Source organism: Mycteria americana, chromosome 22 (genome assembly GCF_035582795.1).
Source record: "Mycteria americana isolate JAX WOST 10 ecotype Jacksonville Zoo and Gardens chromosome 22, USCA_MyAme_1.0, whole genome shotgun sequence".
NCBI lineage: Eukaryota > Metazoa > Chordata > Aves > Ciconiiformes > Ciconiidae > Mycteria > Mycteria americana.
Genome location: NC_134386.1, coordinates 5,415,163 through 5,440,395, shown reverse-complemented (window position 1 = coordinate 5,440,395; position 25,233 = coordinate 5,415,163). Strand labels below are relative to the sequence as shown.

Genomic DNA, 25,233 nt, shown 5'->3' with positions numbered 1-25,233 from the left:
TTCTGAAGCCCCAGCTCTTCGCAAGGTCCTGTCTGAAAAGTAGCAATGAGGAGCCAGGATTTGGCAAATGCTCTTCCCTAGACCCTTCTCATTCACTTTGGGACAGTCGGTGGCTTGAAGTGCTCCCTCCCCGTTGCACTCCAGGGTGATTAACCCAACATACCGATGGCCTGGGGATGGGCTTCTGGGGTTTCTTGGAGCCGAGCTTTTTCATGGCATTATAGTATTTCTTCTGCTCTTCCGTCATGAAGATGTCTTTGCCTCCAAAGTATAAAGGGAATCACCACTGTTAGTCTTGGGAACTAGCCTCTTCCTACCAAGCATCTCCATTCATGCTCCTTCCCACCAAGCATCTCCAGCCAAGCTCCTACCAGGCGTTGCTTGCTGCACTGACTCAGTGAAACCTGGCTCCTCCCTGCTTGCTCTTTTCTGTGCTGCTTCCCCCAGTTCACAGCACCCACAGGTGCTAACCCCAGCACTGTGGTTTCCTCCTGCAGAGGTTAGATGCCGTCTCCTCTGCAGCGAGTGGGGCACCCCATGCCCTGCTGGGGCTCACCCCCTCCTTGCTGGCCAGATCCTGCTGGGACTGAGGCATCATCTCGGCGTGCTTCAGACCTCGCTCGGCACAAACAACGTGTTACCCACCTTCCACCCTCTCCCCCCTCCGGCAGCCCAGGGCTATTAGTCCTGTGCTGCTCGCCTGAAAGCAGAAGTTGAGTCTCTCCTTGACGCGTGGAAAAATGATGAGAAAGGGTCACAGGGTGGGAAAAGAAAAGAAAAGCGACGGCACAGGTGTACAGCCACGCCTGCCATGGCACAGGCAAGAGAAAACACAGCCTCGCTTGCCTCTTCCCTCTGCACCCATAAATGAAATCCTCTATAAATGCTGTGGCCAGGACACAAAGCCCCATGTGCTGTTTGTCAGGCTCTCCTTACTTGTTCACTCTGCGGGAAGCCACTGATGGATAACAGCAGTTCGGATTGCAGAGGAACCCTGGGGTCCATCCGAGCACTGGGCATGGTGGCCCTGGTCCCATCGCCCCACAACCATGCTGGTCCCCTCCATCCTGGACCAGCACCCCAGGAGACAACAGTGGCTGCAGGATCCAGAAAATACTTATCTTTTTCTTCTGCTGGTTGAAGTTGTCGATGATGACGCCGATGAAGAGGTTCAGGGTGAAGAAGGCACCGAAGATGATGAAGATGACGAAGTAGATGTACATATAGAGGTTGATCTCGTACACTGGCTGCTCTTCAACCTGACCAGGAGAGATGGGAAATGTGAGACTAACCCTCTCCAGAAAGTGTGTCCCCAAGCCCCCAGACGAGGGGTCCCCGTATCCGGACAGAGCCGTGGGGTGGCTGCTCCAAAGCTTTTGGCAGATGCTGCGCAGGTTGAGTGGTCCCCATGGGAGCAGCCACGGGAAGGGACATCCACGTGACACCGGCTGGGGGACAAGGATCTGCTGACCCCTGGTCCCACAGCATGGGCTGGGGAACAGGAAAGGATGCCCAGGTGCAGCGATATCAGTGAGAAAATGAGTTTCTTCCCCATAATCAGCTTTCCAAGGGCTGAAGTATAGCCACGAGGGCAAAGGAAAAGGGGTTTAATTTGCGCCATGCCAGCACGCCGGGGTGGCACAGCCTGGCAGCCTCGGAAAACGCTCATCTCAAGGGGCATCGCTGAGTTCTGCTCTACATTCGACTGGAGACGTCCCAAGGCGTCACAACGTGCTTCCCCCATTTCAAGGGAAGCTCTTGGCAGAAGAGAGTGGATTTGCTCCCGAAAGAGCTGTGCCCTGGGCGTTCGGGGAGGCAGGAGCCCAAGCCGTTTTCAGAGGGAGCTGGAAGTGGCTCCTCTGCTGAGCGCTGGCAGCTGCAGCCGGGGCGAGCAGCGCGGCTGTTTCTGATGCTAAAAAAAGGCAACGAAAACAATACGTTCAGGCCCACGGGGGGTGTGCGGGGCTGACCCCCCCGGCGGGGCACTGGCAAGTTTGCTCACTTAGAGAAAGGTAGGAAGTCCCTCCTGCTGTGTCGGCTCACGGCAGTGCATGGTCTGGCGTGGGGACGCTTTTTGGGATGGATCACAGTAGAAACAGCCTCTGCATGAAACTCTTCCAAAGGCTTTTTTTTTTTTTTTTTTTAATAATCCATTTAACCCAAAGGTTAAATGCTGACTGCTCTGTTTTAATAACCTGTTTATTGCTCAAGCCAGGCACTTTCTCTGGGACGGGATAAGCAATCCCAGATGGAAGGGTACACGGAGGGCATCGTCTCATAGGAGGGTGAAGGACAAGGCCTCCGGTGCAGAGCTGCGGAGGCAGAGCAGGGATTTCCGACCACGAAGCTGAAGTCGAGGGGAGCGGACTTGGCCTCAGCTGTAGCCCGGGTGGGGTGGGAGCCCGGTGTGGGGGCCATGGTGCGGCTGGTGACAATGACATGGGTGGCACAGGGACACAACTGGCTGAGTTTTTGAGGCTGCGCACCTCAGCAGGGGGGGACGTTTTGTGGGTTTCTCCACTCTTTAGCCCATGTCCTAGCTGAAGCCATGGGTGGGATGCTGGCAGCCCCCTGGCACAAATGGGCAGAGCCAGAGGGGATGCTGCGGCCGAGGGGTCCATCCCCAGACCGCGCTGAGCTGCACCTCGGCCCCGGGACTCTGCTCCCAGTCTGCCGGGGGAACCGACCCGGCGGGATGAGCGATGCTTGGTGCCAGTTGTGAGACATCCCTGCTCGTCCCCTCACCTCGCGCGAGTCCACGGCAGCATACATGATGTCCATCCAGCCTTTGAAGGTCGCCTGCGGGGACAGTGGAGAAGAACAGATTTGCTGGGAGGTATTTGGGGCTAGGGAGGGAGGGCAGGGCGATGGGTGCGTGTTTGGGGTTTAGTTTGGGGTTTAGCTCTGAGCACGCCTGCTCAGCCCAGAGTTACAGCTTCTCCAGGGGAACGGCAGGAGAGGGACCGTAAGTTGAATCCGCAAGAAAAATGCCCCAATGCAGACAAGCTCTGTTCTGTGGCTGAGGTTACCAGGGAATTCCCAAAACACTGATGCAAACCAGGCTGGGAAAAGAAGCAATTGACTCTTTTTTTTCCCCGCAAAACAAAGTGCATTTTCCCAACGGCAGAGCTGTGCCAGGCCTGGCTGCTCCTCCCGCTCCCAACCTGTGCCGTGTCCGTAGCCCTGACTTCTGTATCGCTGCCTCTGCGCTCTGCTGGATCCCGATCCTGCTGGAGTCGGGGCGTACACTGCATCTTTTACAGGCTTTTGCTGCTGATTTGTTAAACAAAAAGCCTGAACATCTTGTTTCCTGAATCTGATGGAACAACAAACCTGAAGAGGAAGCTGAATTTAAAGCTGATTAATCAATTTGGGTTATGCTCTGATTCTGCAACTACCAGTTCCCCTGGATCTGATAGGAGTAGCCCCAGCCCACCCAATAATGGAGCCCACACCTATATTTTTATTAAAATTGCGGTGAGCAGTTCCCCTTCTGCTTGCCTGGCTCAGCTGCGGTGGGTTCAGTGGAAGCACGGCTGCGTTCGCCCACTGCCCTGCAGCAGACACACACACACTGTTTTTCCAATCGTCATCTTCCCCACGCAAAACTCTTGCAGCCTACGACTACAGCAGACTGAACTTTTCAAATGGGTGGGGGGAAAAGAGAGTGCCTCCCCTCCTCGCTCCTGCATCCTGTGCTGTGCAGAGGACTTCTCGCAGCTCCAGGCTTGGTGCCACCTATACTCATCTGCAGCGGGTCCCTGGTGACATTTACCTTCCCCTCCCATCTACCCCATCCCTTTCCTCCTTGGCTCTGCAGGGTTTTTTGTGTTCAATACCAATTTTGGAGCTCAGAAGCAGCCAAGAAGCCCCATCTAGGCATCAGGGCAGCATCTTGCTTCAGCCCCGATGCTATTCACGCTGCCCTGCTACGGCAGTGCACGTCTTGGAGGGACGGCAGCTGCTTTCGTTACGTACCACCTGCAGCAAGGAGAGGTATCCCAAGCCCACGTTGTCGAAGTTGACCTTGACGTTGACCCATCTGACCTCGTTGGTGTAGAGGAGGGCCATGCAGTCACTCTTGTTGTTCACCACGCTGATGTCGAAGAGCTCCCCTGAGGTGGTGTTGATGCATCGGTAGTACTTCCCCGCAAAGAGGTTCACCCCCATAATGCTGAATATCAGCCAGAAGATGAGGCAGACCAGCAGGACGTTCATGATGGAGGGGATGGCACCCAGCAAGGCGTTCACCACCACCTGCAAGGGGAAAAAAAAAAGACCTTGGAGGACCTGGCTAGGGAACCAGGCTAGCAATGATGTGGACCTTCATGTCCCTGTGCCCCAGCCTTACCCTCCTCTGCAGCACCAAGTGGACTCAAACTGGACCAAAGGTACCTTAGCATCAATCCCACTGATCTGGAGGCCCCTAAAAACCAACTGGGATGGGTCCCTGATGTAGGTGACTGCCGAACGGTGCCGCTTGCACGGCCGTGTCAGAGCCAGCAGCACACAGGGGAGGCACCTACCCTCATGCCTTCAAATCTGGACAGGGCACGCAGTGGTCTCAGAGCCCTCAGCGTCCGCAGGGACTTGATGGCTCCTAGCTCGGAGTATCCCAGCCAGTTCGCTGTCAGGCTGATAATGGAAACCTGGAAGGAGCAGCCCAAGGGATTAGCAGCATCTCAGGTGGAAACAATGGAAAGGAACTGAGCCACAGCCCTGCAGCTCCTGCCCATCCCTCTCTCCCCAGCACTCCCTCAGGCCAGTGGCCATCGTCTTGGCTCGGGACAAAGGGACTGGCATCGAGTCCTTGGGTCCCTGGTGACCAGCCACCTGGAGGATGTCCCTGCCTCTTGGGTATGAGGGTGGAGGTGACGAGGGACGCAGAAATACTGCACAGGTGGAATGGCCTGCTGCGTTACAGAGCACTTGGGACACCCTATGTCCCTTCACATCTCTGCTGGGGTCTGGTAGAACAGCATGGGCTTGTTCTTGGCTTAAGCATAAACCAGAAAGGGTTTGAAAGGGTTTCTGCAACCAGGGAAAGAAGTGGCCCTTCCTGTGGAGGACCATTATTTTAAGCAATGGTCTGAGTCCTCATTCCACAGCCACCCCATTGTCTTTTAAAATACAACATGGGCTCATTTCCAACAGCCTACTACAGTCCCTTAATGCTCCGAAATCCCTTGGCTAATTATGGCTCTAGAGGTGCTCATCAAACAACACTTACATCGACGATGAGGAAATCCAGCCAGCACCACGCGTTGGTGAAGTACACCTTGAAGCCATAGGCCACCCACTTGAGCAACATCTCAATGACGAAGACGTAGGAGAAGACCTTGTCGGCGTACTCCAGGATGGTTCGTATCACCCTTCGTTGTTCAATGTAGATGTCCTCAAAAGCCTGGAAGAGGCGTGGAGCTACGTGACAGTCATTCTTCCATTAGACCCGCTGCACGGCTCAGCGCAGCCCCATCCATGCCTGCATTGTCCCTGCTTTCCTAGGGCTTGGGGCAGCTTGAAAAGTTGAGAGCCTAACTACAGGTGGCATTTACTGATGCACCTGGTCAACATGGGGTCTAACTCTCGTTTGCAAGTTCTTGTTGGCTATGTAGAGCGGTGTTTGTCCTGAAGCAAAGCTTCACCGAAGCAAATCCAGCTGCATCAAATTCCCACCAGTCTGAGCACAAGTCAAAAGCCAGGACGCCAACCTGCACCTTTGACTGCCTTGGTAGTTTTGAAAATGCTCTTAGGAGTTTAGGTTACTGCTCTGTCCGTCTGGCATGTAAAACATAAACAACCAGAAGTACGGGCATGGGGGCCAGGTGTTGCACAGCTGTTTTAGCACAGCTTTCGATTCCGGCACTAGCTACAACCTCAGACATCCTCAAACTGCACTTCAGAGCGTGATGCAGACACATACGGTATGGCTGAAAACCAGTTCAGTCCCTCTGTCCTCCTTCCCTCTCTCTTTACCTTCAAACTTGCAGAGAAGTTGGTCTCCCCATTAGCTCTGTGTATTTACAGATGCAGCTGAGCTACATCCAGCCCAAATACTCAGAGGGGACCAACAAGCTGACACAGAGCTTTTCAATGAGGTTGATTTAAATGGATGCCCAGGTTCTGGGATGGTGCACCAGTCAGCGGCTGGAAGTGCTGAACAGCAAAATAATAACCATGAATTATTCATAAAGCATCTCCCGACAGCCAGTTATGGAGGCAGTGAAATGAGGAACCATCCACATAAAGCTAAATGGATGGTGCAGAGAGCTCACGGTTGACATTAAGAGCAGGAGAGGAGGCTGCAGGTGGTTACATCCCATTGAGCCCATGGACCACAGCCCATGATGGATGCTGGGGAGGGTTGTACAGAGGTGACTGTACCAATGCAGGGCTCTCGGAGAGCAAGGGGAGGGTGTTTAGATCCCCTTGCAAAGCTCTACATTGGGCAGACCTGAGCCAAATGGGGTTTTAAATCAAACATCTGCCCAGAGCTGTGTTATTTTGCACAGGGGACAACCAGGCGATGCCCAGAGCCTCCGGTGCTGCTGCCTGGTCCCTGCCCGTGTTCCTGGGCTCCCCCCAAGCTGTGGAGCTGCTGCAGAGCAAATGGGACATGGCGAAAGGTGGGACCTACCAGTGCCCCACTGCTGAGGAGGATCATGAAGACAATGAAGGTCTCGAACCAGTCGTGCTCCACGATGCGGAAGCAGGTTTTCCGGATGTTCCACCATACCTTCCCTCTGTCGCTGGTGATGTCCACATAGAGGCAGGGAAACCTCTTCACGCAGGCTGGGGATGGGACAAAGAGCTGTGGGTTACCTCCTGGCCAGGGCGTTTCCACCAACACGACACTAGTCATGCTTTTTTTGTCTTTTCAAACCCTCCTAGGTGGAGGCTGGAGCAGATTCCTGCTGGGTTTGAGGGTGTACACGCAAGAGGGGAGCCCCATGGGGACCATCTCCTTGGTAGTACAGGAAGATTTGGAGCTTGGGCTGAGCTAAGTGAGCCTGGGGGTTGTTACGCTGCAAGAATTGGTTGGCAATGGCCCCTCCATACCCACCTCCCCCTCTCCCCAGCTTCCCCTGCCCTGCTCGGTCCCTCACCTTCGGTGAAGCACTCCTCGGGCTCGTTGCTGGCCTCAGCTTCTTCCGCCACCTCCTCCTCCACCGGCAGCGGGGGCTTGTAATCCACGGTGCTGCACAGGGACGACGCATTGTCACTGGAGAGGGGATTCTGCAAAGGGAGAGGAGGATTCAGGCTGGACTGCCCTGCAGAAGGGATGCTCGTGGGCCACGGCTGCCTCCAGCCATCCTCTGGCTCCTCCTGCCCCCACCAAGGCAGCCAGCTGGTGGGACCCCCTTGCTTGAAGGCTGCTCTGAGTCCCTTTCCTATGAAAACAGCCCAGAGTGAAGCTGTTGAATTGGCCAGGGCTGCAAACCTTGGAGGATCGTTGGTACATGAGCTTGCACAAGCTTTGCTTTTCATCCAGGTTCACAGGAGCAAAAGGTCTCCTGACCCCAGCCTTGGTCCCAGCACAGCAAGTCCATCTCCCATCCATTTGTACCATCATCTCAGGCTGTTTTTCTCTCACCTCCTCCTCTGCATGCCCCCATCCAAGAAATGCTCTGCCAAACACCCTTTGGTACAATTAGACCTGCAGAAACCTGGGCAGCCACCATGGCACTTCTCTCAAATCCTGCTGGCTCGGCTTGTGCCGAAGGGCTTTTAGGTTGAGGTTCACCCAAGTTCAAAACCTGCATCCCAAATATCTCTCGCCAGCTCCATCCCACGCCACAGCTCAGCTTGGCTGGCTTCCCAGACACCACTCAGCAAGGCCTGGAGGGGCTGATAACAAGAGAAAACCTTGGCAAGCCCCTGGGATTTTTTTCCTCCTTTTTTTTTTTTGGCTTTCTGAGAAGACCTTCTGCAGCACTTGAGGAAAGAGAAAATCCCCAGACCTCCCTGTCCTACCTGGGAGCAGATGATCTTGGAGGGGCATCTCCAATGCAGGATGGTGTTGGCTTGCATGGGAAGGAGATAATCCTTCCCCAAGTTTTCTAGTGCTTTCAGTAGTGAATAAGTAGCTGCTCCGTCCTCCGACAAGCCAGGGAAGACCCCCTGGGGTAATTTGAGGCACCATCATTGCCTGCAGCTTCAGGGGCCACAGCCACATCAGCAGGAGAAGACATTGCTTTGGGGGACCCTTACAGCCTGGCTACTGCATGCTGGGGACACGCAGGGCGTTGCCTTGAGGAGCAGGACACACAGCAGTGGTGGCAGGAGCTGTTGGCCGGTGGCTCTGCAGGAGCAGTGGGGCCACCCTCCGCTGGGGCTGGGGGGAGGACAGGAGGGGCGGGGGGGATTAGGAGGCCTCGGCATGGAGCCAGGCAAGTTGTGACCCCAGGGAAGGACACACAGAAACCATCTGCCTTCAGGACAAGTCTTGCAAAGGCACGAGGTGGGGACGAACCAGCGCAGCCGCCCCAGAGACTGGGGGAAACGTGCCCAAGAGGCGCTCGGCAGGCTCGTGCGACCCAGGTACTCTGTGTGCTGGTGCTCAGGGCAGGTCCTGTTGGATGGGGACAGGGATAACTGTGCTGGCCCCACTGCATGGTCCCCAAACCCCAGCCCTGGGGGCTCCTGAGCCCCCACGCTCCTGCGACCAGCAGGTTTGCAGGGCAATTTCCATCACACACCTGGGTCGGCACCTCCAGCCTGGCTGGGTGTTTCCACCCAAAGCCAGGGCTTTCCCCACCCTTGCCAGCGCTGAGCTTTGGCATTCGGGTGCTGCACACCCAGACTCACGCTGTGACCCCCGTAGTTCACAGCACTTGACAATACTCCTGTGATGCACCACAGCCCAGAGCATCTCAGGAGACATCACCCTGCCCGGCAGGATGGGAGTCCAAGGCAAAAAGCCCCCAGGAAGAGCCCTGAGCCACAGCACTAACTCTTTGCACAGCCACACACCAGCGCTGCTGCTCCTGTCACCTCCTCGCTGCTTTGCGGTGCACAAGATAAATCAACCGTAAGATGCAAAAGTGTTTGAGAAGATCAGCCACGCTGCTGCCATCGTCCTGCTGCTATCATTTCACCCTGAAAAATATCTTTGCCTCGGAAAGGAGCTGCTCTAGAAGGGGGAGAGCATTTATCAGCGTTTTCTGAGCGGTCCGTCTGGAGAAATCCCCCCAGTCTGCAATCATCACCGGCAGCCCGTGTCCCCAGCGCGAGGCGGTGCACCGGGCTCTGGCTCCATCTGGAGCTAATCGACGGCATGTGAACACAACAAGCTAGCAGCAATCTTCCCCGAGGACCAGCTCAGGGCTCCCACCCATTAGCACCCGATTTCTAACTACTAGGCAGTCATTTCATGTGATGACCGCCAGCCCGTTGCCCACCCTGCCTGTTCAAGCAGGGGCAGGGTCGTTAATGCACCCCCCTGGCTTGCACCTTGGTCAACGTTAGGCTGAATTGAGCCACCAAAACCATCAGTGACGATGGGGTGAACTGGCATTTTTAGTGGCCGAGAGATGCTGTTTGCCCCCCGCACATGCCGAGTAGCCAGGGATGGCTCTCGAAACCCAAGCTCCGTGCAGGGCGTTGGAGCAGGTGCCATTAGATGTCAGATGAACACAGCCCCACAACGCCGGAGCCACGCGGGGACACGTCCATAATTGCACACCGAGGTTTTCCGCCATCTGCCAGGAAGCGTATCGTGGTGGCAGGGGACTGAGGTCCGTGGGGGCCCCACAGACCAGGCTGGATCTGTCCCCCTGCGGCGGCTGGGCTGGCGTTAGCGTCGCCTCCGTGCAGCGCGACCGCACGCCCAGCGTGCTGTGGCGTGGCCCGAGCGTACTGGGGATTAGTGCTACTGGACTGGTCTTGTAGTAGGAAAAATTTGGGGGAAAATGCCAGCTCTCAGCCCTCCTGCTGGCAACACTAAGGGGAACGACAACAGCAACTCCCCTCGGCCATTCCCTTGACCGAGGTGCTCCAGGAGAGTTTGTCCCTTCTGAGCACAGCTTAGCAGCATGTTTGCAGTGGGTCACAGCCAGCCACCACCTTTCCTGCCGTCTTCCTCCTGCAGCCCCAACTGCTGAAAACACCCTGTTTTCCCAGCTAAAAAAATCAGGGTTGTCCCCTTTTCTTGCACCGTGCGCCGAGCGAAGCCAGGTCCCTGTCACCGCGCGGAGCTGCAAGGAGCCTGCAGATGGGGAGGGAGGCGGATGGCTCGGGGGTTTTGGGAGTCCTGGTTCATTTTCCAGCCCTGCATTGGGCTCCCTGTGCAATCACAGCCAGGCACTCAGCAGCAGTTGTGATTGCACCCAAACTGCACCACTGCCTTCTGCCCCAGCACACCACCCCGAGCAGGACAAGCTGGGACAGAGCTTCCCAGAGGCTCCTCAGCTCCTGGGCCGGCACGTTTGCCATTGATAGTCATGATAAACCCCAGGTCAGAGCTGTTCTATTATTCCTGCAAAACCCCTTTCCAGACTGATGCAGTTGCTCCTCTCCACCGCAGCATCCCCAGCTGCCCTGCGTTTCCCCAGGACCTCAATGCGACCCCATCGCGAGCAGTAATTTCCCACCAGATTATCACCCTCCTTTCTGTGTCCACTCGGGTCTTCCCAAGTTTCTTGTCTCGCATCTCCCGGTCGTCCTCCCAGAGCACCAAGGCGATCAGTGTCCCACGAGCCCTGACGGTCCTCTCCGTGCCTCGACACAGCAATGCTGACATCAGCTGTCTCGTCAGCTTTGGATCCAAAGTGCATCGCTTCATGTTCACTTGTGCTAAGGACCTCCATCTGGTTTCATACCCTCCCCGATGATGCTTTCTGAGGCATTAGCAGTGGATCCAATGTTAGTGCCATCAGCACATTTCCTGGCATCAAATTCCTCTGGAACATCTTTAACCCCAAACTGAGCGCTTTGACCCTTGCGCCAACTCTGTGGTGCAGTGGGTCCCCCTCGTGTTAGCGATAACCCCATAGCCTGACCCAAAAGAGGCCAAACCCCTGCTTGGACCCCCCCACCTCCAGCTTACACTGGGAAACGCCAGGTTGAAAAACCCCAAGTTTGGCCCATGCCACACATTGTGGAAAAGCTAGAAGTAACCAAAACCAGCGTAATTCTTTGGGCAGCACAGCAAGAATGGGTCAATCCCAGTTTTTGGGTTGAAACCCTTCCACCCACCTTTCTTACCTTGGCATCTTCGGTGTCCGACTGGGTGCTCGTCTCCTCGTAGAGGTCAGACTCCTCCGAGGCAATGGGGACTTGCACCGTCAGGTTGGGGTTGTTAATGAAATTCATGTGATCCAGTTCATCCATGAAAAAGTGCTCTTTGCCAGTGACTCCGTCCAGGCACTCCGACTTGGGCTCCTGGCCAGTGTCCACGTGGTTTAGCACAGAGTTGTCCCTCTTACTGTGCTCTTGCTCTTCCTCCGGGGCCACCTTCTTCCCCTTCCACAGCCTGCGGAGCAGCATGAGGACAGAGGTCTTTACAAAGTCAATCCCCTTGGTGATCCTGGCAATAGCGATCTGCAAATTGTTCATCTCTCCGTCGTCGTCAGACGCTGCCAGGCTATCAGCGCTGAAGGAGCTCAGCAGCAAAGCTAAGAACAGGTTCAGCACCTGGAGGGGACAAAAGCAAATACCAGCGCTGACGTCCGGCACCAACATCGTCCCCGCAGGCTGGAGCGGCAGGGACCAGTCATGGCCGTGGAGAAGACCCTTATGTTAGGCATGTCATGGGACTCCCTCCTCCCATCGCCCAACTCAGGGGACTGCGGAGATGCCAACCCCTTCTCCTGGAGGACATGGACATGGTCCTCCTCACTCCTCCCTGGGCTGCGATGGTCTCAGTGTCACCCCCAGCTGCTTGGGTCCTGCTGATCCATTTGCAAGCGATGCCAGTCATCGCTTCAGCCCCCTCAAACCACCTGCCCTGTGGGTCCATCAACATGTCCCTCCCTTCGCTCGCTTGGAGCTCTTGGCCTGGCTGGTCCTCGCATGGGACTCCCCAAAGCCTACGGTGCTTCTCCCCACCACCCATAGGGATGCAACGCAGCTCCATCCCTTCTCTTCCCAGGGAGAAAGCTCTGCTTATTGTCCTCCCAGCTGCAACTCTTCCCCTCCTCTTTGCTGGCTCTGGTAGCTCAGATGTCCAGCGACCTCCTGAGGGTCTCCAGCACCCTGGAGCCACGTAGAAGCCTGAGCCACAGCCAAAACCTCCCCCCTTTCTACCAGAGACCGCTGTGCTCCACAGAGAGCAGCATTTCATCTCAGCACGAGTCAGTTCATGGGATGCAAATGCAATGCTCTATATAGCTCCAAGCATGGGCTCTCTCCTGCTTCCATCAGATCTCTCCTACCATGCCCAAACGTGACTGGACCCCACTGCAGCCTCGCCTGGCATGGGTGGACTCGCTGCGTGCCAGAAACTCAGAGCAGCTCACGAGAAGAGGAGCGGGACAGGCTCTCCCCGGGGTACGGGAGCATTGGCAGCACCCAGCCATGAACTCGCTGCGCAGAGCGGCCGATGGGCGAAGCCCACAGCTGTTGATGTTTGTGTCTTTTTGTGCCAGCAGCGTATCTGAGAAGGGAATTAGCTGCTATTCAAGGTCACTGCTGTTTTCACATGGCTCATACCATATGACTTAAATCGCATCTTTAAATAAATCCCTACTATCCCATCAGTTTAATACTTACGTTAAGCACCAATTACAGTTAATAGTTGCTGTTGGCTCTGGATTTTTTGGACAGGAGTCCGTTACCTTGTCACCCAACTGGCTTCCTCCCTTTTCCCTTAATAACCCCAAAGGAAATGCTCAAAGTGTCATTAACAGTAAAGGACGACCGACCGTCGCCTTATTCCTCTGCAGGGGAAGTGGGGAGAAACACACACCTTCCTGCAGCCGGGATGCTTGGGAGGCTGCTCAGAACAGGCTCCAGGACTCGGAAATACCTGAGACACGGCCAGGAGAGCCTGGCAAAGAGGATGAAGAGGGCAGAGATGGCTTTGTAGGTGGTTGTGCGCTGTGTTTCTTTAATTAGCTTTAAATGAACCCTGTGCAGCAGCGCAGAGCACAGCGGGAGCTGCAAAGCTCGCCTGGAAAGCTGGGGTGCAGTCTCAGGGAGGGCTACACCTCTGGGAGGGCCGCCTCTGACCCCACCAGCTGAAAATCATGCTGTCCCCGTATCGTCTCCAGGAAAGTCTCCTGGAGGGGTGGCTGGGCTGTCCTGCCCCAAAAATTGGCTCCAGAAGAGGAAAGGTTTCCAGAGCCCCTTTTGGGGAGGGTCTCCAGGGAGCCCCAGCTGCGATTCCCGGTCCCTAAGCTCCTGCGCTCTCTGCAGACTGTTCTGGAGATGCTCTTGCTGCTTACCGGTGATTTTCAGCCTGATTCAGCATTGCAATTCAAAAGAACGGGTTCCCTCTTGAAAGGTAGCGTTACAAACTGTTGCTGACTGCTGGGCGATGGGCAGCCCGGGGGGACGTGGGGCTGCTCCCCACCACGAGGCGATGCCTGCACGTCTGCCCAGCATCACCCAGCACAGACCCCAGGACACCCCAGGGTGAGGTCTGCAGCCAACACGGCTCTCCATGCTGCTGCGGGGCCCAGTTCCAAGCCCCAAATACCTGGCACGAGCCAAGGAAGCCAAGCAGCACTCAAATCCCAACTTTCTGCCCTCGAAGTGGGACGCTCCAGCTGCCCTACCCCTGACCCGACCCATGGGGTGGTCTGGGTTTCTCCCCGGGGCTGCTTTCACCCCTCTGGAGGGCTGTGCCAGCCCGGGGCTGGAGCAGCCACCCGTGGTGGGGAGGGAGGCGTCAGCAGCTCCCTGGGCAGATAGTTTTTCAAAGCAAATTCCAAAGGGCTTACACAACCCCGGCAAGTAATAGGAGCGATTCGGCAAGCCGCCGCGCTTCCCTCCCCTGCCTTGCTCCTTAAGAAGGGAGAGCAGGGCCCACGCAGCCTGGAAAACAAGCTTCAAAGCCGCCAGCAAGAGGGTTACCAAGTTTAGAAAGGATTTCATGCTCGCCTGGAACTTGCAGACCTGCAGCGCAGGCAGCGAGCAGTTTGGGTTAGCAGGGAGGGCAACGGGCAGGGAGGGGGAGTGATGGTGACCCGGGATCACCAGGACCCAGGGGAAGGACCCCCGTGCTGCAGGGGGTCGTGCATCCCCGGGATGCCACCGGGACCGCGGTGAGGATGGGGGATGCTGGGGATCTGCAAAAGTCTTCCAGGGGGGTCTGCTCCCAAAGGCACCTGGGAGCAAAGGGCCAGCCCTGGGGTGAGGTGGATATAACGCTGCCTCCGTCCCTCATCGCAGGAGGGTGGGAAATGGGGGAGGAAAGCCTGAAAAGGCACGTGGAGAAGAAAGGGCAGCTTGAAGACGAGCCCTCTTTTGTCCCAGAGTTGCTCCTGCATGTGCCTAAAGTTATGAAATTTTCCATGCCTCGGTTTCCCCTTCTGTTCCTGATCTAGTTTCAGCTGAAGGTCCCTCAGAAATTGCTTTTTACCCTGCTTTACAGAGCTGACCACACAGCACATCCCTACCGGGTCAACAGGAGGGAGGTCAAGCCCTTTGCCTGTGCTCCTGTACGGCTCCAACAAGACCATGCCTACAGGCATAGCCCTGTAGATGAGCTGAGCTGGACGGTATTGGCCAGAGAGCAAGGGGCAGAGGTGTCCCCACCCCACAACACCCTCCGACTTGCCCCCCACTGTTCACTGAGGGTCCACCTCAGCTCTGAGACTCACCACGAGGTTCCCGATGACCATGACCATCATGAAGACGATGAGGCACATGGTCTGGCCAGCCACCTCCATGCAGTCCCACATGGTCTCGATCCACTCCCCGCAGAGGATGCGGAAGACGATGAGGAAGGAGTGGAAGAAGTCATTCATGTGCCAGCGGGGCAGCGTGCAGTCGAAGGAGATCTTGCACACGCACTCTATGTAGCTCTTCCCAAAGAGCTGCATCCCCACCACGGCGAAGATGAAGACGATGATGGCCAGCACCAGCGTGAGGTTCCCCAGGGCACCCACTGAGTTACCAATGATCTTGATGAGCATGTTGAGGGTGGGCCAGGACTTGGCGAGCTTGAAAACCCTCAGCTACAAGGAGCAAGGAGACAAGGCGTTGATTTGCCTGGGGCTTTCATTGCCACAAGGTGTCAGCAAGGCTGGGAAGCTGGGATTAGACCTTCATGTGGCAGTTTTATTAAGGCAGGAGGGATTAAACACCCAACTGCTTTGCAGAGCGCAGACTCTGACTTTCCTAAATATTTAGCTCGTCTGTCAGTGTTATCTTTAACAGGGGACAAGTTGGTGACCACCATAAAGGAGATCAAACAAGCCATTCTCCACCTTGGTGGCAATTGCATCCAAAACCCCCCGGCACAGCTCGTCCCCGGCACGTACCAAGCGGAAGGAGCGGAGCACGGAGAGCCCTTGCACGTTGGCCAGGCCCAGCTCCACCAGGCTCAGGGTGACAATGATGCTGTCAAAGATATTCCAGCCCTGCTGGAAATACTCGTAGGGGTCCAAAGCAATGAGCTTCAGGACCATCTCCGCCGTGAAGATCCCTGTAAAGACCTGTGGGAAACAGCACCCCGTCAGCTTGCTTGAAAGCCAATGCGTGGCATGGGGTGGGTAGCACCTCTCCTTTTTGGGGTATTGCCAAGGTGTTTCATCCCTCTGGGTCCAGCGCTGGTTGAGAAGAAGCTCCCCAGCTGCTGCCCAGCGTGGCTTGTGGATCCAGGCTGGGAATATTGGGAACCGATTGCTCCTGGAGAGACTCGGTAAAGGTGCATGTTGGCAGGTGGAAATTAAAAATAAAAGTCTCACTGGCAAAGGGACCCCCTTCAAATGACTTCTGAATCAGAGAGAGTCCCAGCACTGGGAACTGGGGTGCTACTGGGATGCCCCTGCCCCTACCCGAGCCCAGCGAAAGCTGATCCGGCCTTTACACATTACTTTCTTCCTGGGACTACATCGGTGCTGTGCATTATCACATTACTCTGAGTGGGATCAGCAATGTGACAATTAGCATCCTTGATGCGATTTCATGACATGGCATGTGCAGAGGGGGCCCGGTGACAAATTTTGCCCTGGATGTGGATCGTGTTGGGATGCACAGGTCCTTGCCTCCACTTTGCAGGGAGAGTTCTGCACCGGCATCCCAGGGGATGCTCCCCGACATGCCCCTTTGCCTGCCAGCCCAAGAACGTCCCCTTTCCTGCTCTTGCCAGCTGATCCCTGCTCTCTTCGCTTACAGCCTGGTCGTCTGTCTGCCTGCAGCAAGATGGGCAGCCGGCGCTGCTGCTTTCATCTCGGGCAGAGGCGGGTGATGTGGGGCGAGACTGTGGCTCAGCGGGAGCTGCTTCTCCTGCTCCCATCCCCACCCGGCCCTTCCCCAGCAAATCCCGCTGGCCCTGCCGGCTCCCTGCACTGGGGTGTACATGCAGCCAGAAACTGCCACCGGCCCGAAGGAAAAGCTGGACCTGTCTTTGCAGCGTGACCGTGCTTCGAGCAACAGCCAATTAATCCCCTTGTATTTCCTGAATGAAACCAGAGACAAAGCAGCTATGTGCTGAGCGTCATCCTGCCCGCCCGGGGCTCGGGCACCGGCGTGTGTCACTCCAGTGCCTGTGCACAGAGAGGCCCCGGCAGGTGCTGGGGCAGGGCAAGGTGGCGGGAGAGGAGTCGGCCAGCTCTTCCATCCCGTAGCTGCATTTCCCAGAGCTACCCGGGCCCTCCTTGACTTGTTCCGTGAGCAGATTGCATCCTAGCTGAAAGCCATTTACCCTGAGCTCCTTCAGGAGCAGCCGCAGCTGGTCGCTAGATACACCCATAAAATCAGGACAGCCCAGATTTGCAGTGATTTCACTGGGAAAAGTCATGATGCTGCTGCTGCTGCTGCTGATGATGATTATTATTATTATTACTATTTAATGCTGCTAGCACTGTTGCCTCCTGGTCCGTGGGCACCTCTTTGCTTCCAGCACCTGAATTGGCCCCTGATCTGCCACGTGGCCACCCAGCATCGCAAGGACACTGTGGTGTCAGCCAGGGCTGGCAGCAGCTCGTGCCTGGCCCTGCATTGCAATGTAGAAGATGGCTCAGGACAGCTCTGCAGGGCCACGGAGACATTGGCATCACTGAGACGCACCAACCAAGACAGAAGCTGCAGCAGAAGGAGGGCAGGGGATGATGGATCCCACCCCCGTATCACTTCCCTTGATCTGAGCTGTCCTGGGGTCCAGCCCATCACAGGGATGCTGTGATCAGACCCTTGCAGCACTTTCTCAGCAGCTGGGACGTGTTTCCAGGCATGCATGCACGCTGTTCAGGTGACACAATGGCAGCAGAGGGGATCTGCCCACCAGGGTGGATGGTGTGGCTGCTGTGGCTCTAAACGGGGAAGGACGGGACCCCCTACCAGGGTAGCTGCCTACCAGGTTCCCCACGGTCAGCACGTTCTCAAACTGCTCCGTCATGGGGTAATGCTCCATTGCCATGAAGACTGTGTTGAGCACAATGCAGATGGTGATGCCCAGGTCCACGAAGGGGTCCATCACCACCAGCTTGACAAACTCCTTCAGCTTCAGCCACAGAGGACAGCAGTTCCAGACCAGGAACATGTGGGCAAATTTGTACCACCAGGACGGGCACTTCTGGTGAGCTTCCTCCAGCTCTGAGGGCAGGAAAGAAAAATGTCATCAGTGTAGGCTTATCCTGTCCTCCCCTGGGTGGGGCAAGTGCTAACCCCCTAGAAGAGACCTCTCCTGAGGTCCTGAACCGGCCCCTAGACCATCTACGAGTTTAATATGGGAGCTAAAAGGAGGAGCCTTCCCACGGCCAGGCACAGTGATATCGCAGACCTTACCCTCCAAACCAGGGATGGAAAGGCAGATCAGTCAGGGGACTGTGGGTCCAAACCTGCTCTCAGCACCTGGGCAGGATCTGAGGTTTCCCTGCCATGCTGAGATTGCAGGGACATCCAAGGGAACTGCTGTGGGGTGGCCAGAGAGTTTGATGCCCGTTCTCAGGGAGGACAGGGCTGAGAAACCTGTTATTGCTGCGTCTATGGTACTTTTCGCTGAAGTTGAGAGAGCAGCTCTTGGGAAGCCACTCAACAGCTCTCAGTTGACTCTGCAGACTGCTGTAATCAATTGCAAACCCATTCATTTGCAAGAGATGTTGTATTATTGCCTCCAGGCATCATCCTAGCGAGTTGGGATGAAAAGCCTTGCTTGGGCCTCGCTGCGGTGCACTGACCCTGTACGGAGACCCCAGGTCCAGAATCATCCCTTGCATGGGGCTGGAGATTTGGGACAGCTGCTGTCACTGATGTGTGCCCAGCACCCCGGGCCCACCAAAGCACAACAGTTGGGCAAAGCCAGCTGGCACACGCAACCCTCACCCAGGCTGGGGAAGGACATACCTTCCACAGCGTTGGAGATGACACTGATGGCACTCCCCACTCTCTTCTCGAGGCCTGGCCCATCTTGGTTGCCCACAGCGAGGTGGTTGTGGTCTGATTTCTCCGGCTCATTGGTTGGGTTGAACTAGAAGGAGAGGAGGCCGCAGGGGATGAATGCAGAGCACTGCAGGCTATTTAACGCACTTAAAGATAGGGCAGGCAAAAGAAGGGGCATGGTCTGGAGAGACCTGGGGGTGCAACACGGGAACTATAGGTGGGCTGCAGAAAGGCCCGTAGGACCCAACCCACAACGAGCTGGGCACAAGCCTGTCCCTCCACTGGGGTTTATTGGGGTGAGCACCCTCAAGGGACGGCAGAGACAGAGCCGAGCACGTACACCAATCACTGTAGCGGACCGCTCCAGCACGACCTTGGGAACCACTTGCCCGTTGCAGTCCTTTGCCTTGTCCTGGTCGCTGTTCAGGTCCGAGTCGCGCTCCTTCTTGGCCGCGCTGCTGGGCAGGGAACCGCTGCTGGACCGCCGGTCCTGCAACTGCAGCAACCCACATCCCCATCACTCGCCTGTCCACAGCCATCGGGAGCTTCCTGCAATCGCTGCAGGGCACCAGGCTGCAGAGAGGAGAGAATTGAGCCCCAGGACCGTCCTGGGCAGGACTTTGTGACTCCAAAGTCTGCTGCTGCAGGACCTGGGCAGCAAACTCAGATCCTCACGAGCAACAATGAGGGATAACAATTTGCAGAAGCTAAACAGAAGTTGCAAGCCTTTCCTTTTCACTTGGACATCCCGCTGTACTAAGCGCTGCACAGCAGTATTAGATCTGTTCAAATCTGGTCAGGCTGAATAATTCATAAGGGCAAAACCACGCAAACCTTCTGATTTCTGTCTTGCAGGAAACTTCTATCCTTGAAACAGGCTTTCATCCCAAATGGGAAGGAAGCAAAATCTTCAAGGCTTTTGCTGAAATGCGATGTCCAAAATTTTTGGACTTGCAGTGAATTTGTGAATGTTTGGGTCAAAATTTAAAATTCTTTTCCAAATGTTGTTTTATTAGCTTTTCATTCGCATATGCAATGGGTTTCTTTTTTTTGTTTTGTTTCCAACAGTGGTGTTAATATTTGAAGTTTACTACACCCTCTGGTAGCACTAAGGATGCCACAGCGGAGTGGGAACCTCTCTGTTCCCGCTGCACAGCGCTGAGATGCAACACGGTTTCCACACTCGGTCGCTGGATATTAAATGGATCCGAGTGCCCATTTCTTGTAGGCGCTTTGCCCTCACTCTCAGCCTTATTCAGTCTTCTGCATTTTTCTAGGTGACAATATAGGAGTATCATCCCTTATTTATGCCTTTGGGCAGCTCACTCGTTAATTTGCTCAGGGAACTGGCCACAGCACCAGCTTTACGCCCAGCCCTGGAGTCCCCGTCCCTCGGGCAGGGCTTGCTTAGACCCATCCTGCAAACAGCAGCAGCCAGATAAGAGCAAGCCACTTCCTCAGAGGATGTTGTGGCTCAGCACAGATAAGCAATGAGAGATAGAGGCTCTAGAGAGAGGAAAACACTGTTTTGTGTCTCTGTCTACATGCAAGGAAGCTGGTCTTTTGCCCAGACTAACAGTTAATTTTGCAGGGATGTCCCCTGCGGACATTGCTGACATAGACCAAAAGGATGATTAGAGATGGAAAATGGCTGGGCTGCAGTATCAGACATCACAAAAGCTTTTGCCAATGTTTTTATAGGCATGTTGTGCTGAAAAGAGACTCCCAAGTCCCTAAGGTAACAACCCAGGACTGCCATGGGGCAAGTGTCTCTTGTCTAGGCCGTGCTTTTGCCAAGAAAGGTTGGACCAGATGATCCTTGAGGTCTCTTCCAACCTGGTATTCATAGAATCATAGAATAGTTTGGGTTGGAAGGGACCTTTACAGGTCATCCAGTCCAACCCCCCTGCAAGAGCAGGGACATCTTCAACTAGATCAGGTTGCTCCGAGCCCCGTCCAGCCTGAACTTGAATGTTTCCAGGGATGGGGCATCCACCACCTCTCTGGGCAACCTGGGCCAGTGCTTCACCACCCTCATTGTAAAAAATTTTTCTCAAATCCAGTCTAAATCTGCCCTCCCTTAGTTTAAAACCATTGCTCCTTGTCCTGTCACAACAGGCCTTGCTAAAAAGTCTGTCCCCATCTTTCCTATAGGCCCCCTTTAAGTACTGGAAGGCCACAATAAGGTCTCCCCGCAGCCTTCTCTTCTCCAGGCTGAACAACCCCAGCTCTCTCAGCCTTTCTTCATAAGGGAGGTGCTCCAGCCCTCGGATCATTTTCGTGGCCTCCTCTGGACCCGCTCCAACAGCTCCATGTCCTTCTTGTGCTGAGGACCCCAGAGCTGGACGCAGTGCTCCAGGGGGGTCTCACCAGAGCACAGCAGAGGGGCAGAATCCCCTCCCTCGACTGCTGGCCACGCTGCTTTGGATGCAGCCCAGGATACGGTTGGCCTTCTGGGCTGCGAGCGCACATTGCCGGCTCATGTCCAGCTTTTCGTCCACCGGTACCCCCAAGTCCTTCTCTGCAGGGCTGCTCTTGATCACATCATCCCCCAGCCTGTATTGAAACCAAGGATTGCCCCAACCCAGGTGTAGGACCCTGCACTTGGCCTTGTTGAACCTCATGAGGTTCACATGGCCCCGCTCTTCCAGCCTGTCCAGGTCCCTCTGGATGGCATCCCATCCTTCTGGCACGTCAGCCGCACCACTCAGCTTGGTGTCATCTGCAAACGTGCTGAGGGTCTTCTATGATTCTATGAAACGGGTGGAAATCAGGCAGCTTCAGAGACCACCCGTTTTGACACCAGCTCTCGTGACTGCAAACTCTCTGCAGCATCAGGCATGCATATCTGCCCGCGTGCTGGGGGACAGCAGTGAGGCCAGGCCCCGAGAGCTGTGCCTCGGCTCCTGCAAGGACACCAGGGCTTCCCCAGGTGAGCGCAGGGTCTCTCGAGCCCTCTCTTCTGTTTCCAGTCTTGGCCAAAAGCAACTGGTTTGCTAGCGCATTTAGCTTTGCTGCAACTGCCCTATCTTCCTTGAGTGCTGCTTCTGTACCCTGATCGTTATCTGCCCGTGCAGGCTCTCTGCCAGGTTTCCTGCTCTTGATGTGCTGCAGGAAGAGATATTGTTAGTTCTGGTGCCTTTTATGCCTCGTTTCTCACCTCCTCCTTTCAAGCAATACCGCACCGCTGTGCTGCACCTCTCTGCTGCCTCCCCGTGCTCCCTGTGCTGGATTTAGGATGTAGAAATTAAATATTTTCAGCCTTTTTTTTTTTTCCCCACCCAGGATAGTATCTCAACTTTTTGATTCAGCCGTGACCCCCAAAATAGTTCCACAATTATTATCTTTGCTTACTATGGACCAAATGGGGCTTACTCTTGGATTTTACATAAATAGAGGTACCACCACGCTTGTCGCTACCTCCCCTTTTCTCCCCCTGTTCCTAAGGTCCCTCATTTTGGCCTCCACACATTCCACCAACCATCTTCTCTTGCTCCTCCTGATGCTTCTTCAGCTGCTCCATGAGCTGCTGAAATTCCTCTTCCTTCTGCTGTTCCTCCAGCATCGTGGCGTCATTTTGTTCTGCGTAAGCCATGGCCACCACTGCGAGGATGAGGTTGATGAGGTAGAAGGAACCAAGAAATATAACCACCACGAAGAAGATCATGTACGTTTTCCCTGCTGCACGCAGTGTCTGTGGAAAGAGGAGGCACGGGCTGTCACACCACCTCGCACAATATCGGTTTGGTGATGCTTCCCACGGAAGGTCTTGCACCAGGGCACCCTCCCATTTGTGGCAGGAGTACAATATTTTGCTCCCATCTTCCCGAGGGCTGCTCATTGCCCAGCTGACCTTCTTGCAGTCCATGCACTGGGGTAGGACTTGTGTGAAACAGCCAGAAGTTGCGGCAAACCCAGCCACGCTGCTCTGTGCTATCTGGTAGCCCAAGGGCTGTAGGGAGACAGGACCAATATGTCTCTGATGTCTCTCAGTCCCCAGCTTCTCAGGTCTCACCCTTGGGCCAAGAGTGGTCCCTTTTCTAACTCTGGATCTGGGCATAATCATTTCCAGAGGACGAGTGTAACCTTTAGACATAGGCTTGCTTTTATCTAAACAGTCTCTGGACCCCGGGTCAGCTGGGATTTTATGGTGTCTGCAACTTCTCCCTAGAAGATGACTCAATGCAGAGGACAAGTGACCTAGCTTTTCGCCCTCACCCTCTCCCTGAGCTCAGGCCAGAGATGTACTACTCTTATAAATCCCTGATTTCCATGATACAGCTGACAGCACTGCTGAAGCACACCTGGACTTTGCCCTGGAAAATACATTGCACCGCTCGGGTTGGGGAACTGGATGGGACCATGCCCCATCTCTGCTGATCCTGGTTAGATCCGTAAACCACAGGACAAGGTCCCACAAGTTTCCAGTCAAGTAACTTTTTACCTGTCCTAGACCAGGGGCAGCATCGAAACGAGAGGAACATTTGCACAAGGATAAAAATTTGGTGCCTACCAGCTGGAAGAGGTTCTCCCAGAAGTCCTGCGTCATGAGGCGGAAAAGGGCCAGGAAAGCCCAGCTGAAGGTGTCATAGCTGGTGTAGCCGTAGTTTGGGTTCCTCCCCGCCTTCATGCACTGGTACCCTTCAGGGCACTTCCTACCAAAGGAGCCGTGGGGGCAGCTGGTGTGAGCCCAGGGCGCTGCCCCTCCTGCACCCGCAGCCAAGCGCTCCATCCCTGGAGGTGCTGAGATGCTTCAGCAGACACCCACCCCTCATGCCGATACAGTCGGGATGCCCGGACTGATACCACCTTCCCCAAAGCTGACACAGTCGGGATGCCCGGACTGATACCACCTTCCCCAAAGCTGATACAGTCGGGATGCCCGGACTGGTACCCCCCTCCAAGCCGATTCGGTCAGGTTTCCCAGACCATTCACCTGCAGAGCCACGTTCCCAGCCCCGATTGTGTCCCATCCCAAGCATCAGTGGGAATGTCCCCTTGTCCCCTCCCGGGGAGCCAGAGGGGACCTCAGCTGCCAGCGTCAGCTGCACTCACCCAGCATCGCTGCTGTTTCCGCAGAGCAGGGCGTCAAGCGCTCCCTCCAGAAAGTAGAAATTGGCTTTGCAGTTGGGGGAAAGAGCAAGACATAAGAAAAAATAAATACAAGCATTGATTTTCAAATTCTTGGCAGCTCCTCGCTGTCAGGGAAATTCCCTGAACCCCAGCGTTGGGCACTGGGTTATCTGCTCTCTGCTGACTTTGCTGTTTGCATTGAACTACTTGGCACTAGCTCAGAGAGCTCATGGCGTTGTTCACCGACCCAACTAGATGGCTCCCAAGCCCATAAAGAGCTCTGGAAACAGCCAGGTTGGCCAGGGTCAGGCCTCCTGGGAAGGTGGGTTAACACGTGGTCAAAGCACCAGGGCTGGTCTGTTTTGCTGGGAAAACGTACAAAATAGCAGGGCATTCCCAGGGAGCACTGAGCACGGGGAACTGCAGGGGTCCCAAAAAAGCCTGGGGAAACTGTCTGCTACTGGCTATCGCCTTCCTCCTGCTGCTCCCATCCCAACCAGCCCCTACCTGGTGGGGAAATCCACCCTGCTCACAGACCAGGGGTCCTTAAAGCTCCTCCTTAGAGCCTGAGCACAGACCCAGAGCCGCAGGAGCTGCCAAGCAGTGCCACCACAGGTCACCTACCCCCAGGGACACATAGGTGAGCACCTGGAGACACCCACCCCAGGACACGGCAGAGGGGACCCCATCCCGGGCATCACCTAGCGCAGCCCTTCCAGGAGCCACACAGGGATTTCTGGAGCTTCCTCAAAGCATCCCCAGCTCTGCCTGGCTTCTTGCCACCAGGCTTTTATTTAACGTACGTGGGCTCATCGAGGAGATATCCCGCTTGTGGAACTCCAGGCGATATGTTTTTGGCCCGGCCCCAATAGCTGTTAACCTGAACGCATGGCCGCAGGGTGCTGTTGCTATTTGCACTGCGCTCATTAGATCCGATATATTGAATTTGCACCCCTACCAAGAAGCTTTCCTGTAATTAATGCCAGAGCTACTTGTACAGTCGGGCAAAGCAACTCAGCCGAGACGTAACCCGACCTTCTGCTGAGCTCTGCCGAGTGCCCTAAATGAGACGTGAAACATCCCTGTGGAGCATCCTGCCACCGTGCAGCTCCGCCAGGCAGATTTTCTGAGATTTTTACATTTTCATGGAGTTTAAAAACCCCAAACCAAAAACCAAACAAACAACCCACTGCACTTTTTTGGGCCAAACTTGTTTCAAAGAAGTTGTAGGAAAGTAGCAAACTTGGAGACCTGTCCAAGGACCTGTGCTTGATCCCACCTCTCCCTCCTTCCCCTCCTGTTGGCTGTTGCGGTGTTGCATGCTTGGCCTGCAATGCTCACTGGATGCAGTGGTACTTGGAGAAGGACCCAGCTATGATGCAGCAGTGAAAGTGGGTGAGAAATGTAATTCCTGCATCCTTCCTTCTGGTTTTCCACCCAAAGTCCCATCTGCTCCTGGAGGGTTTGGTCTCCCTGCTGTGACCAGCCAGATGGAGCAGCTGTTCACCAGTGCCCACCCCGATGGGGAGATTGTGCCCTCACTAGCAAGTAGAAGAGATGGAGACACTGGTTTGTCCAGGCCTTCCCACGGTGAAACCTTTCTGGAGGAGTTTAGCTCGCCCAGGTGGACTGCATTTTCCCTGGCAAGGAGGATTTGATCCCATCTGTCCA

General features: G+C 55.3%; 1 protein-coding gene across 2 annotated transcripts in view; it reads right to left on the bottom strand.

The window, feature by feature from the left end:
• The window catches only part of SCN4A (sodium voltage-gated channel alpha subunit 4), a 44,023-nt gene that overhangs the window by 3,469 nt on the left and 15,321 nt on the right, over positions 1–25,233 (bottom strand). For both annotated transcript variants that reach the window (XM_075523017.1, XM_075523016.1), the window contains 17 exons: positions 23,545–23,608; positions 23,003–23,144; positions 21,971–22,183; positions 18,830–18,985; positions 18,454–18,577; positions 17,465–17,703; positions 15,429–15,602; positions 14,766–15,122; positions 11,206–11,634; positions 7,107–7,236; positions 6,638–6,792; positions 5,231–5,404; positions 4,527–4,649; positions 3,979–4,257; positions 2,746–2,799; positions 1,122–1,259; positions 164–268 (listed from right to left, as the gene is read on the bottom strand). In XM_075523017.1, the coding sequence (XP_075379132.1) occupies positions 164–268; positions 1,122–1,259; positions 2,746–2,799; positions 3,979–4,257; positions 4,527–4,649; positions 5,231–5,404; positions 6,638–6,792; positions 7,107–7,236; positions 11,206–11,634; positions 14,766–15,122; positions 15,429–15,602; positions 17,465–17,703; positions 18,454–18,577; positions 18,830–18,985; positions 21,971–22,183; positions 23,003–23,144; positions 23,545–23,608 (3,056 nt within the window). The remainder of the gene's footprint in view (positions 1–163; positions 269–1,121; positions 1,260–2,745; positions 2,800–3,978; positions 4,258–4,526; positions 4,650–5,230; positions 5,405–6,637; positions 6,793–7,106; positions 7,237–11,205; positions 11,635–14,765; positions 15,123–15,428; positions 15,603–17,464; positions 17,704–18,453; positions 18,578–18,829; positions 18,986–21,970; positions 22,184–23,002; positions 23,145–23,544; positions 23,609–25,233) is intronic.